The sequence below is a fragment of the Melopsittacus undulatus genome, chromosome 3 (genome assembly GCF_012275295.1).
Source record: "Melopsittacus undulatus isolate bMelUnd1 chromosome 3, bMelUnd1.mat.Z, whole genome shotgun sequence".
NCBI classification, from domain to species: Eukaryota; Metazoa; Chordata; class Aves; order Psittaciformes; family Psittaculidae; genus Melopsittacus; species Melopsittacus undulatus.
The window spans coordinates 82,336,291-82,350,106 of record NC_047529.1 but is presented as its reverse complement, the minus strand read 5'-3'; the positions used below and the strand labels follow the sequence as shown (position 1 = coordinate 82,350,106).

General features: G+C 39.0%; 1 protein-coding gene across 1 annotated transcript in view; it reads left to right on the top strand.

The window, feature by feature from the left end:
- UTRN (utrophin) overlaps positions 1-13,816 on the top strand; it is a 377,071-nt gene that overhangs the window by 74,893 nt on the left and 288,362 nt on the right. The window contains exons 5-13 of the mRNA XM_034061252.1: positions 1,299-1,391; positions 2,267-2,439; positions 5,814-5,929; positions 6,570-6,733; positions 7,242-7,445; positions 8,595-8,776; positions 9,404-9,554; positions 11,103-11,222; positions 11,951-12,052. Of these exons, the coding sequence (XP_033917143.1) occupies positions 1,299-1,391; positions 2,267-2,439; positions 5,814-5,929; positions 6,570-6,733; positions 7,242-7,445; positions 8,595-8,776; positions 9,404-9,554; positions 11,103-11,222; positions 11,951-12,052 (1,305 nt within the window). The remainder of the gene's footprint in view (positions 1-1,298; positions 1,392-2,266; positions 2,440-5,813; positions 5,930-6,569; positions 6,734-7,241; positions 7,446-8,594; positions 8,777-9,403; positions 9,555-11,102; positions 11,223-11,950; positions 12,053-13,816) is intronic.

The following is a 13,816-nucleotide window of genomic DNA, read 5'->3' as shown; positions in this document are numbered from 1 at the left end:
TATTTGTATGTGTCAGCAATATCCTCTAAAGCAAAATGAAATTTTATTCTTGTTTATTATGTCATTGTAGGCTACATTCACTGAAAGCCAGAATGTGGGCTGTGATCTGTGACTGATCCTCTGATGGTCTCTATTGTTTAATTGCCTGCACCTCCTTGGTGCAAGTTTTGTCCCTATGACTAGTTCTCATCCCAGCTGATGTACAGACACAGTTCTGGGTGTAAGCTGAGAAGTGTTCCTGGTAGGCATTGTGGATAACAGTTTTGAAGCAGAGATGAGAAAGGGAGAAAAAAGTTTCCTTATTAAAGTGAAATGCATGTGTTCTTTGCCTCTGGGACTGGAGATGCTCCTGGCTCCAGGCTGTTTACAAGAACGAAGCTCCACCATCTGCCTTGTGTGGGAATGTGTTGCAGCATCTGCCTAACATGTAGATACCTCCCTGGGTGTATGTACCTCTTCTGTTATAGGCAGCTATCCCTAGCTGGGTTTGCAGAGGCATGGTGGTAACTAGTGCAGTGTACTGCTGCTGAAGTCCTCTAAAAGGTGCTTCAGAGTTAGTGCTGCTTTTTCTGTATTGGCTGAATGGAAACTTGATGCCCCAATTCAGTTTAGACTCTAAAGCAGCCGCAAGTGAGTAGTGTGTTAGTGTTTCTAAGGTTTGCTTCTTCTGGGAGCTGAGTACCTGATGCAGGAGCAGGTAGCCTTTTCTCTCACTAAAGTAATTTCCTTGTATCTCTGTGTTTTTGTGTTTTTAATGATTGATTAGATCATCACCAAATCTGTGTGGGGTCCTATGCCTATAGGAAGTTTGAAAATTTAATTTTTCCCTTGAGCTTTTGATCTCCTTGTATAAACTTGTCCCATTTGGATGCTGGTTCATGCAAAGAAAAAAACCTATTCTTAATTAGAGTTACCATGGTTCTATAATATCTCTGAGTGTGTCTAGGAGCAGGACTGCTTGACTGTTTTTGGTTTTGTTTTTTCTTTAATATCAGATCCTTCGTGTTTGAATTTCTGCTGATCGTTTTTGAATGCTGGTATGTGTCTGTATATTAGAAGAGAGGATAAAACTCTTCCAATGAAGTATCTTCTTAGGTGTTATCTTGTCATGTTGTTTAAGTAGTTGTTATGACAAATTCAAATAGACAGTACTTTTGTCCTCTCCAGTTCCCTCTTTCTAACTACTTCTTATTTAAGAGCACCTGATAATATGTGGCAGGACAGCCAGGAGTATGGGGTGTGGTTGTGACTTGAGTCTGTGATACATGTTTAATATAGAGTTGATTTGACCTCTTCAGGTGGAGTTGGTGAATATTGGAGGAACTGACATCGTTGATGGAAATCACAAGTTGACACTGGGGCTGCTCTGGAGCATTATCTTGCACTGGCAGGTGAGAGGCTGTCGGGAGATCTTTTCCAGGAATCATGCACATTGATCTGCTGGGATTCCAACAAACCTTCCTAGGGTTCTGGTGGCAGAAAATACTGCTTCTATTTTGGGCAGGTAAATAAAGGCAGGCCAGTGTTTGGTTTCTGATCTCTGTCTATTGGCTGCCTCTTGTGATACGTATTCTCGTATGTGCTCAGTTGTACTCAGCCTCTCAGTTTAGTTCCTGATGGTGTTTAATTACAGAGAGGGTTTTCAGACTGAAGCATTGTATTTATATTCCTTTCTCAAGTCTTTCATGTGCTTCTGTTAACCGGTGTTTTACTGTCTAGGTAGCTGCGTTGGACTTGCATCTTACATGCTGCTTGATAGGTTTGTATTCAGTCTTAGAGGTTGAATTTTGATCGTGGTTTATCCAGGTACCTGGGAGGATCATTGAATTGACTTGGAGGGAATTTGGCAGATGCTTACGCATAGTACCCAAACAGCAAACTACTTTTGTTAGCTGAGCAGACAGCCTCATCTTACAGAAAACCTCTGCAAGCTGTATTTTTAGGGGTTGCTTGCTGATGGAATTGCAGCACGAGACAGCAAGAAATACTATACCTCGTGCTTAGTGTAGGCAGCACTGGGGAGCAGGGGAGGATTATAAGCTAAGAGTAATGTGTCATTATTGTATGAAGCATTACTGGTTCTTGTAATCAGCAGAGGGCAAAGATGGCCTAGAGACTCCTATTCCCAGATTTCGTGTGAAGAGTTAGATTCATAGCTTTTCATAGGAAATATAGTTTCATGATTTGTAAACAGCTTTGTTAAAAGGTTTTGTAAACAGGGAAGTGGAGAACATGGCTGTAAGGTGTAGTTGCTGCTTTCTTGCAGGTGAAGGATGTCATGAAGAACATCATGTCCGATTTGCAGCAGACCAACAGTGAGAAGATCCTGCTGAGCTGGGTTCGGCAGTCCACGAGACCTTACAGTCAGGTCAATGTTCTGAACTTTACAACAAGCTGGGCAGATGGACTTGCTTTTAATGCTGTCATCCACAGACACAAGTAAGTAGCAAACATTTTATCTAAGACCTAGAGAAGTAAGCAGCCTTTCCCCATGTATTCATGCTTGAGCATTTGACAGCTTCTATTTCAGTGTTTGTTTCAGTGATTCATTGTTTGTTTTGGGTTTGGTTTTTTTTTTTTTTTGGTGGCAACAATAACTGTAGAGGGATATTATCAGAGCCTTGCAAAGACTGGAGGCAAGGCAGCAGTGTAACTCTCTCAGCTCCTGTACATGCATGCACATTTACTAATTGAGGTGGATTTACATCCCACTTAGTATGCATTACACAGTGAATGTTCTGAATGGGTATCTGCAGGAGGGATTGACCACCTCTTTCCCCTGTACTTCCTTTCTCCTGCTCTCTCTCCTCTGCAAAAAGTAATGTTTCTTCAGGCAGTTTGCCATATCATTTCAGTGGGAAGACAGAAGTTTCAAAACGAAGGAATAAGTCAGCCTCTGTAGCTTTTCTTAGTTTTTGAATATACCTGGCTTGAAAGACAATATATGCAGCTCTTTCAGAACTGTTGAGCAAAAGAATCAAAAGGTAATAGAATACTTCAGGCAGCTGTAGAGTATTCATTAGTTTGTTCATTATACTTTATAAGGAATATTGTTAAAGCTCCTATGCATAGATCCTTTGTGTTCTTTCTGATTTTTGGAGAACTCTTCAGTAGTTTAAAGAAATCATCCTTACAGACTCCTATGAAACTTTCATGCCATATTTTTGCTTTCTCTTTTGAAAGCTTTTCTTTGAGATCTACCTCTGAGCAATCCATTCTAACCCAGCGTACCTTAGATGAACTCAGCTCATTGCTTTGCATGAGATGACTGTTGTAAACCATAAATAACCATTTTAACATGGTAATGGTATGGTAATTTCTAGAATTTATCCAGACTTCCTGGCCACCAGGTATCTGGCATGGCAAATGCTTAACAAATACCCAGAATATTTATACCCAGCAGATACAAAGTGTTGGCAAAAGCATGTGCTTGTTTTGAGCCTAATGTTCTCAGCTCTCAAGTGACCATCTGGCCTGCGCTGACTGAAACAGTTTCTGTCACAGGATTGCAAGCTTCAGGATGTGTTTGCCTTCACATACCTGTGTGCCTTGTGGACCAGTGCTGGCTTATGTTTAGTTTTCATGGAAGTGTAGGTTGTGCCTGCACCACACTGAGGCCTCCTGAAAGTTTCAAAGGACTGCTCTGCAAAGGCAGAGCAATACTAGCAGAAACTCTCTGGATTTTCAGAAGTATCAACAAGTCCCTTCTCTGGATGATGTGGGCTATACTGATGGCTTTCATATCTGCATAGCTGCCTGTGGAGGCATAGCTCTGCTGCTGAGCATGTGAAGCTTTGTGATGGAGACACTGCTAGCTTTAGACACAAATGAGACCCAGGTGACCTGAGGGAAGCAGCAGCAGAGAGTTAGCAAAATTGCTTTCCAGTTGTTTGTTATCCTTAATGTGTTGTGACTATGTGCTTGGGCTTTGTGGGGTCTGAAGTCTGTGAGCTCTGCCCCTTTTTCAGAGCACTGTTAAGTAGCAAAATCCTCTGCTGAAAGCTGTAGTTTGAGTAACTGTGCTTTCCTCTGGCTTCCCAAAATTTCTCAGTTACCTGGTTCTGCTGATCTCTGAGCCTTTTATTCCCTCTTCCTGGAGACCTGGCAGCTGCATGTCAGAATTCAGCTTTTCTGTCCCAGGGCACCAGCCTTTTAACCAGGGAAGCACCATTTCCCCTACACTTTTGAGAAATCTTGAGCTGGGTTTAAATTTAGGTCAGCTTTGACAGAGAAGCTTTAAAGGGCACTTGCAAAGAACATGGGGACTGGGGCAGGCTGCAGGAGGACAACAAAGCTATTTAGCTTGCCCAGACAGTAGTGCTTCCCTGCCACAGGGCATTTTCAGTATTACTTTTTAAATTTAGCTTAATTTGACACTTAATATAGGAGATTTTTTGTGGATCCCATTAAGAGGTTTAGTAGTTTGCTTTCCTCTTTATGTATCTATCAATTGTTAGCCGTGTTACTTTTTGGCTATAATATCTAGTAACTCTAGAAACACTTGCTGTACTTAATAAAATGATATGAGGTAATAGGGCATTTAACATTTTACTGTGCTGGTTTCTTCAATTTCCTAATATTAGCTTAGGTCCTCTTTGAATTGAATGCTGCTCTTTGGTACGATCTTCTTGCTCATAGGTAAATAACTAGATTGCATTTCATTAAAATTCGTGTTTCTATGTCAGTGTGCAGGTAGCACATGTACCATACACTTACTGCAATGTGCTTTTCTTTTCCACAGTCACCCTACCTTCTGCTGGCTTTTTGCTTCTCAGACCTTGCCAGCTTATGGCTTTGCTGTTTCACAAAGTGTAGTGGCTTGACAGATGTTAAAGCGATACTCTCAGGTCAATTTACAGCTGAATTAAGTATTAAAAGAATTAAAAGCAAGCCCATCTCTTCCTCCCCAAGTTCTGTAAAACGTAGAATTGATAGCACTGTTTTAATGAGAAGCCAATATTACAGAGGAAAGGAAATATTTTAATTGCAGCTGTGCTGCTGTAGCACTGGGCTGATTGTAGGTACCATTAGGAGGGGGCTCTGTTTGCTGGCCCTGTTTCCTGCTTAGTGCTCTGCTCTTTGCCCCTGAGACCTGCCAGAGCAATTTGAGCACATAGCTGAACTGGAGATTTGGGTCGGCTAATGCTGCTGTGAGATGAAGGCTGCTGGCATTGTAAATTGATCAGCTCCTCAGCCTGATTTGCATTATGACTCTCATAAGCACTTGTAATGGGGTGGTTTTTAATGAGGGGAAAAAGGCTATGGGAAGGGTGAGTGAGCATGAGTGAAGACTGCTGCTGCTCCTAGCTGTGATGGTCTGGGGTGGTCATTGAGCCACATCACAAGTTTGGAATGAGGCTCTCCAGGAGCAGTGACTCTTGATTATCCAGCAGAGCTTGATGCAGAAAGCATGTGCTAACAGTAATGCTGGGAAAGAAACAGTTGAAAAAACCTGGTTCTGGAATGAATCTTAAGCAGAGTTTGGTGATTTTCTAGTTAGTAATATTGAATGTCCTGTTGCAGTTGATGAGTGTATTTACAGAATACATGGAATGAAAGGTTGATGTTGTGGTGGACATGCAGTCAGTCAATAGATTTCTGCTTACCAGTTTCTCACCAATAAAAAGAAAGCACGTGTTTGTGTTTATGCATTTGTGTATGTGCACTTCTGTTTATTTTTTTATATGCATGTTTGTCTTTAAATTACTTGGTCAGCTACCTTCCTATCCATAACTTCATATTCTACATGGTATGGAATTTTTTCTTCAGATAGAATTTACTATTTTCTTTCCTGCTTGCTTTTTTGATTTTAGACCTGAGCTTTTCAGCTGGGATAAAGTTACAAAGATGTCCCCAGTTGAGAGACTGGAACATGCTTTCAGCATAGCCAAGAACCACTTAGGAATTGAGAAACTATTGGATCCTGAAGGTGGGATATGGTTATTTTACTTAACTAGAAGCTTTTTTGAGCTCTCTTGAAAGAAATTTCTTGTATTGACATTTACTGTGAATAAGAATTCTAGCAGTTCTGTGCAGTGATATTTTCATTCAAGTCCTTAAACTGGGGTTTAAAAGAGTGTAATTTGTAGCGTAAGAGTATGTCTGTGTGTGTATGCTTCAACTTCTTGAATGTGGAGGTTCAGATTGACTTACCATTCAGAGACAGTATACAGAAGGTGAAGGTGGTGCCTTAGCTTTGTTTTGTTTTAAATAAGAGTTCTATTGTGCAAGGATCTGTGCTTCTTGAGAAGAAGTAGAACATCAGAATGGGTTAGCTTAAGAGCTCATGATCTTTTGTTCTTTATATATACATGAATAGCAGTAGCTGCTAGAGCTATGAGTACTTAGAGGATAGGAATGCTTACCAGGAAGCTTTTATGGCTCCTCTTTAAAATCCTTCATACTGACTTCAACATGTCAAACATGGCCTTTAAGTTAAAGCTTATTAAGGGCTACTTAAGAGAAGAACCTGTGATTTACACTATATGTAAAATCTTGCTATTCTAAGTAATGATTTAGAAAAGCATCATCTTCATTTATCTCTCCCCAATTTTATCTTTTTGATGCAGATGTTGCTGTACAACTTCCAGACAAAAAGTCTATTATTATGTACTTAACCTCTTTGTTTGAGGTCCTTCCTAAGCAAGTCACTATGGAAGATATCCGGGAGGTGGAGACTCTTCCAAGGAGGTATAAGCAGGAATGTGAGGATGGAGAGTTCAACGTGCAACAGGTGTGTTTGTCATCAAAGTTTGTCTGGCTTTTCCTGAGTAGTAATTTTAGCTGCTCTTCAGGCTTTGTCTGGAGAAGGCAGTGGAACATGCCTTCTATCTTGGGGATCACAGCTGGGAAAATATGAAAAATCATAGCAGCCTTGTGAGTGACTTAAGTTATTCTTCCTTTTTCTTCTTTGAATCATTTACAAAATCCTGCGTGTTGAGGTATAAAGTTCTGGTTTTGTTGTGCTTCTTCTTCTGCTTCTCTTTCTTATTTCTCTTAGCAAGGTACAGAAGGTCCCCCAAGTAACTGCTTTTGCCACAGGACTTGTGCTGGTAGTGGTAGTGATGGGTTTTTGGGTGTGGGATCCATTCATTAGTAGTGACTGTGGCCCTTCTCATTAAAATGTATCCATTTTAACATTATGTGAAGGATTAAAAGGGATCTTATGTTCTATTTTTAGTATGATTTGGGAAGGCATCTTCTGTGCACTTCTGAGACATTACTCTTCTCTTGCTGTCTAGGCTGTAGCACTTGAAGAGGAGCAGGGCAGTTGTAGAGCAGAGACTCCCAGCACAGTGACAGAGGTGGATATGGACTTGGATAGTTACCAAGTTGCTCTGGAGGAAGTTCTTACATGGTTGCTGTCAGCTGAGGATGCTTTTCGGGAACAGGAGGAAATATCTGGTGATGTTGAGGAAGTCAAAGAGCAATTTTCCACTCATGAAGTAAGCTTCTCTTGAAAATTCATTGAGTTTTTGATGTGTGCTGTTTCTTCCATCTTTTTCTAAATTAAATGCCGAATGTGGTGCGAGTTTTCTTGTTCAGGTGTGTTTTGGTTTTGGGTGTAGGCTTCTTTTTTTTTGGGGGGGGGGTAATTGAGCATTTTGTTGTTTACAAATAATAACTTCTTGAAAGTGTAATAGAAGATTTATTTCCTAAAAAGGTTTTAGGAGAACTTACAGTGACACATGCTTTGAAACTTCAATGTATTTTTTTTAATCAGCTTTCAATGGCTTGCTCACTGGTGTCTATAATACAGAGGCAGTCTGATCCAGACTGATTCATGCCTCTCTCCTGCCAGCTACTAAAAAGCTTGGTCAGCCTTATGTCACTTGCTGTTAAATGAGGGCAGTGTTGAAAATGATAATCACATCAATTTAATTCAGTGGTCTCCCTGTCCATTTAGCATAGTTTATTTCAGAAATATATGCTGTTACTTCCAAATTATTCTGGTTTCCAAATTATTTTGTTTTGGTTTTGTTCCAAGTCTGAATAAATGCTCTAATGGTGCTGAAAGTTTCACGTATCATGTTAGATGCTTTAGTTTTATCCTGTGTCAGCTTACTGTGTACAGTTGAACTTAAAATCTGAATCAATATGAAGATTTTAATTTTTATGAGGTTTTTTTTTTTTTTACCTTGTGTTATACTTTTAAACCCATGATGCAAAGGAAGAGGTGTACTGGGTTTATAGTAAATATGTGAATCTTTAATGTTGTTAACTCATAGGGATCAATATGCTTTCCTATGATATATTTCAGGTCTTGTTCTATGTTCTGTTGGCCATATGTAAGCTTGTTTTATTTTCTTGGTGCATTTCTTCAAAGGCTCTCTTCTTACAAATGGCTTTTTCTCCGAGGTGGTCAGCTTTTTTGCTTCAATTATCTCTATTTTAGTGACTCCAGAACTTTTGTAGCTCATTGAGAATCTTCTGTCATAGAGAGGAAGAGGTCTGCCATGCTTATGTATTTGATGATGCCAGCTCATTCTGTAGTGCTATTTCAAATGTGACAATTTATTAGGACATTTAGAAATTCATAAAGTCCCTTAGGAGCTCATACATCATGGTGACATGGCTGGTTGTACCATTTCCAGGGTTTTATGATGGAACTTACTGCGCACCAGAGCAGTGTGGGCAATGTTCTGCAGGCTGGAAACCAACTGGTGGCCCAGGGAAATCTGTCACCCGAAGAGGAGTTTGAGATCCAGGAGCAAATGCTGCTGCTGAACTCCCGCTGGGAGGAGCTAAGGGTGGAGAGCATGGACAGGCAATCCCGGTGAGTCATGCCCACAACCTCACCTAGAGTTGCAGGACCAACCTCTGGTTTGTGATGTGAAATCCACCTTTTTCAGACTTTCCAAGGTGAAATAAAAGAAATTATTGTAACTGGGTTTTTATTCTTATATAAAAGTATTTTGTGACTGTTGTGTAAATGTGCCAGACTATATGTATGGTATCTACATATAGTAGTTACATAAGCATGTGTTTAATATTGTTTCAGTAGTTTAAGTTCCTCAGTAAAGCATACTGTAGACATGGATAACTACATGTGTTTTACACAACCAAAAAACACTTAGAAGAATTTTTATGGCCTATGGTTTATTAAGCTATGAGCTGCATGTCAAGGGAGAAACTGCATTTTGTTGCAACCCTCAGCACAGGCTCTACTAGCAGCAAATTTCTGTTGCAATGAAGAATCCCTGATATAAACGGCATAGTTCACTAGGTTTTTGTTGAGAAAGGATACTTAGCTGTGTTCCTTAGCTTAATGGGGAACATTTTATTGGATGGTAGCTAACTGGTTTATGAATGGCCTTGCTCCTTTCCTGTAGCAGCTAGAACTTGGTCTTTTCCCTTGAGAAAACTGTTTCTGAAATAACTCTACCTACACTTCCCCTTGCAGCCTGCATGACATGCTGATGGAGCTCCAGAAGCAGCAATTGCAGCAGTTGTCTGACTGGCTGACAGTGACAGAAGAACGCATTCAGAAGATGGAAACTGAGATCTTAACAGAAGATTTGGAGTCACTTCAAAAACAGCTGGAAGAACATAAAGTAAACCTTTTTGTCTGTTATGTAATACATATGGGAGAAGTATTTGAAATGTATACAGTGGGTGGGTTCCTTAGCTGAGAAACTTGATTGTGTCAGTAGTGATATCTGGCTGTGAGGCTGTATTTGATGTTTGAAGAAGGATGATGATGGGGTAGAAAGGAATTGGAAGTTTCTGGAAATGCTTTCTTAACACTTGAGCACAGATGAATATAACAGAAACTGTTATCTTCCTACTTCTTCTAGGAAGTGAAATCTGTAAGGTAAACTGTGTTACCCTCACTTTGAGCAGGAAGTGAGGCCTCTTCAGGTAAATTGTTGGTGTGAGGGATAGTATAAAACATACTGTGGACAAACTTCCCTTTAATGACCATCAGGCATTGCTAAAGCATGCTGAAGACTTGCACATTAAAACAATGCAGAAGTTAAAACTATTAGGAAGGGCCTCCCAGGTCACTGATTCTTGTCCCTGATTTTACAGGGTTTGCATCCTAAGGTGATCCATAGACTCTGCTCTCTGATGTGGCACAAAGTTTTTGAAGTGGTTTGTCTCTTAATTGAGTTTCTAAATGAGAGTTCAGCCATTCTAGCCTGCAGTGTGGTTTTTGTGTGGTTGTGTTTTGGGGTTTTTTGTTGTTTTTTGTGGTTTTTTTTGTTTTTTTTTTTTTTTAGGAGAAAGATGGCCTTTTGAGACATGTCATGGTTGAAGCTTTGGTTTTTGTAATCACTGCTGAGGTTTGACCTTCTCTCCAGCATGGGACTTATCTCACAGGGCAATAACTGTGGGGTATTTTTAGTCTGTATAATTTCCTGTGCTGCATTTGCATTCTTTCCTCTGTCTTCAAAGTCTGGGGAGTTTGAGGTGTGTTGTTCATGGAATAACTTAGGATATTCTGGGATGAAAAGTGATATTTACAGTACTGTAAAAGTATATTGATCTTGCAGAGATATTTCAGAGGTTGGCTTTAACCATGGAATATATTCTTCTAGAAGTTGTATGAATACTTAAATCTACAAGTGATTTAAAACTCATTAGAACTGCATGCTTTCTGCAGTTTTCAATTATTCTTTTTGAACACCATGATCGATTACAGCACTGTTGATACGAGAATTACATTGTCAGCTATTAAAAGACAAATGTTCTTAGTGATTTTTCCTTGTTTGACATGTCCTATGGTATTTGCTTATATATTATGGTTTTCATGTTAGAGTAATGTTTCTTTTTATAGAAACACTAAAGTTCTCTTACCTATAACAACAGATATATAGAAAGTCAATGCAGTTGTCATATGATTCTTCTAGTCAAGTATGGTGCGTGCAGCTTAAAGCACTCATTTGTGTTTTCTGGCATTTTAACAGGATTGTTTTGAGTGCACTTCTAGCAGTCTATTGCTTACATTTATTTAAGCTGTGAAGTGATTCCCAGTGGTAAAATCTGCTTAACTGTTGAATATCAAGTACTTTGTCACAGCAGTTGTATTAGTCACTGTGGCCAAAACAGCAGACTGGCAAATGTAATCAAAGTTGGTAATCTCTGATTTGCTCTTTTAGAGCCTGCAGAGTGACCTAGAGGCAGAACAGGTGAAGGTAAACTCCCTAACGCACATGGTTGTCATTGTTGATGAAAGCAGTGGGGAAAGTGCAACAGCTATTCTGGAGGAACAATTGCAGGTAAAATGCTGGAGCTCTCTTTTTTAAAATCTACTAGCAGGCACTTAAGACTTTTGCATGTAACTGTATTCAAAATTTTTCTATTCAAAGACTGTTTATTCTAGAAAAGTAATTTAATATTTTTTAAAGTGATCTTAACCTAAATAGTTTTTAGATTTGCTTATGGTAGAACCTGCAGAAGCGCTGTGGTGACTTTCAACTTAATTACTGATGAGTCACACTGTTTATGTTCCCACAGACCTAGGTGGTTGCATAGTGGATCCTTTCAGCAGTTTCATAGAAATGGGAAAATCCACAATACAACTCTTTAATTTTCAGTAAGAAGTTGAAATCTGTTGGGGAAATGTATTTAAAGGCATGAGCACAATTTAGCTAGGGAATGCCATTTGAAGTATTTTTCTGTTTTGTTCAGAATTTAGACTGTAACCTGAAGTATAGGGAGTGTGAAACAGAATTTATTGAAACAAAATTCGTGCTACTTTGCTGGCTCCTTTTGAAATCAATCATATAGCTCACTGACTTCAGCAAGAGCAGAGAGAAGGATAAAGTTGAATGCCCTTGAAAGTTTTAATGTCTGGCTTTGTACAATACGACGATAATGATTAGTGGCAAGGAGGTGGTTATAATGTAGAAAGAGGTTATTGTGAAGTAGAAATTACTTTTGAGTATCTTGGTTTGGGGTTTTCTTGTGAGACTTATGAGTGTTCATGAGTTTCTTGCTTTTGTAGAGGCTTGGTGAGCGGTGGACAGCAGTATGTCGTTGGACTGAAGAACGACGGGTCAAGTTGCAAGAAATTCAGCTTTTGTGGCAGGAGCTGCTGGAAGAGCAGGTTAGGAGTTCTTTAGTTACACAGAGTGACTCATTGATTTGTGGATGGGAAAACCAACCAACCAAAAAAACCAGAAGCCCCTTTAGTAGGCTTTAATAGCTCTCAGAACAAACCCTTGCAAAACTAGATTTTGTGTCAGTGTTTGGGCTCCCAGTGTTTCTTGAGGAGTAGAATAGCTGTGCAGTGCAAGAAGAGTATTTTCTGAAGTTTAAGTTTGAAAGTTTAGAACTCCTTCTAAAATAATTTCCAAGGTAGCTTGCAAGATGGCCAAGAAGTGGGAAATATCCATGATAGCAAAATGACAGTGAATCACTAAGTGTTTGGTGGTTTGGTAATTACAGAAATTTTCCTAATTAAGGTATATGTGCTTCCGGTGTGGATACAGGTACACAATTGTGCAATCAATTAATAAATAGATGCTGTTTTCTAATTCAGTAACATAAAACACTTGGTCAGTATAGTGAAGCATGCAGCTCATCTATTCTTGCTGAGTTTAGACAAACAGTTGAATTATGAAGAAGGCAACATTCTGAGTTTACTGCCTTGGTATCATACATTTTACATATATATATTAAATATAGTGCTCAAACATTAACTCTTGGCATAAAAAAATACAGTAACACAACTGCATGCATTAGGTTTGCATGCCTAGTATGAGAACTTTTTTTGTCTCAGCTTAAAATATTTGATGGCTTCTCCTTTGAAGGTTTTATTTAAATAATTTTGTTTTCTTAAATTATGTTATTTATCACTGTAAGCTGTTGTTTAAACTCTTCAGTATACACAGATCGTTTAGACATTTGAAAGAAGTAGAACAATGCTGCTACTGTCAGTTGCAGCCTGGTTTCCTTGACAAGGTTGTTTTGTCTGCATTTTTGTGATTGCGTATGTGTTTCTCCCTGACCCCTTCCATACCTATTTGCAGTATATTGATAAGCTGAATTTGCAGCTGATGTGACCTTGTTTTTGATATGGATCTGAGATTCAGGTTCTTGTTTATATAATACCAAGTAACTATTTATGTGTATTTCTTTAAAATACTGTATTGGCATATGTGTATATACATACAGAAAATTGTGTGCTAACATTTTCTGGCAACTGTTGGGCAAGATAAGTCTCTGAGTTGAGAAAAAAGTATTCCTGAAAAATCTTTGCTCCATATGTCAAGATACAGACAGTTCCTCTTAGTTTGTGCTCTCAGTTTTGATGACCCTATGTGAACACGCTTCTGTCTACTCTGAATATTACACTGCAGTAAAGAGTGGCATCTGCTGTTGGAGGTGCTTTGTGTTCGTTTTTTTTGTATGTAATTACTATAAAAGTGAAAAAAGTAATCTGTGTTTAATGTAGAATCTCAGATAACAAGTAATGAGGAAATAGTTTATTTTAGGTGGTTTAGATCAGCCTATGTTTGCATTCATTCTTCAGCTATGAACAGTGAATTTACAGTTCTTTGTCCTTGAGAATTATCAAATGAGCTAAAAAAATTGCCATTTGAAGCTAATTAAAACTTTCAATACCAACACTTTGTTAACACAAAAGTAACTGAAACATTTAGGTACTATCATTTTCCATTTTGTCCAGCCAGATGGAGAGATGAGCAGCAGTGATGCACAGGCCTTTTTGTGGCTGCCTTGAAAAGTTTTGGAAACCACATTGCCAAGTCAACACAATTCTCACCACTTGGGAAACAAATTCCTCAGTCAGTGCCAGATATTTCTTAGCACTGTGATAATTATGTTTCAGTTTTCTAGGGAGGGTTAT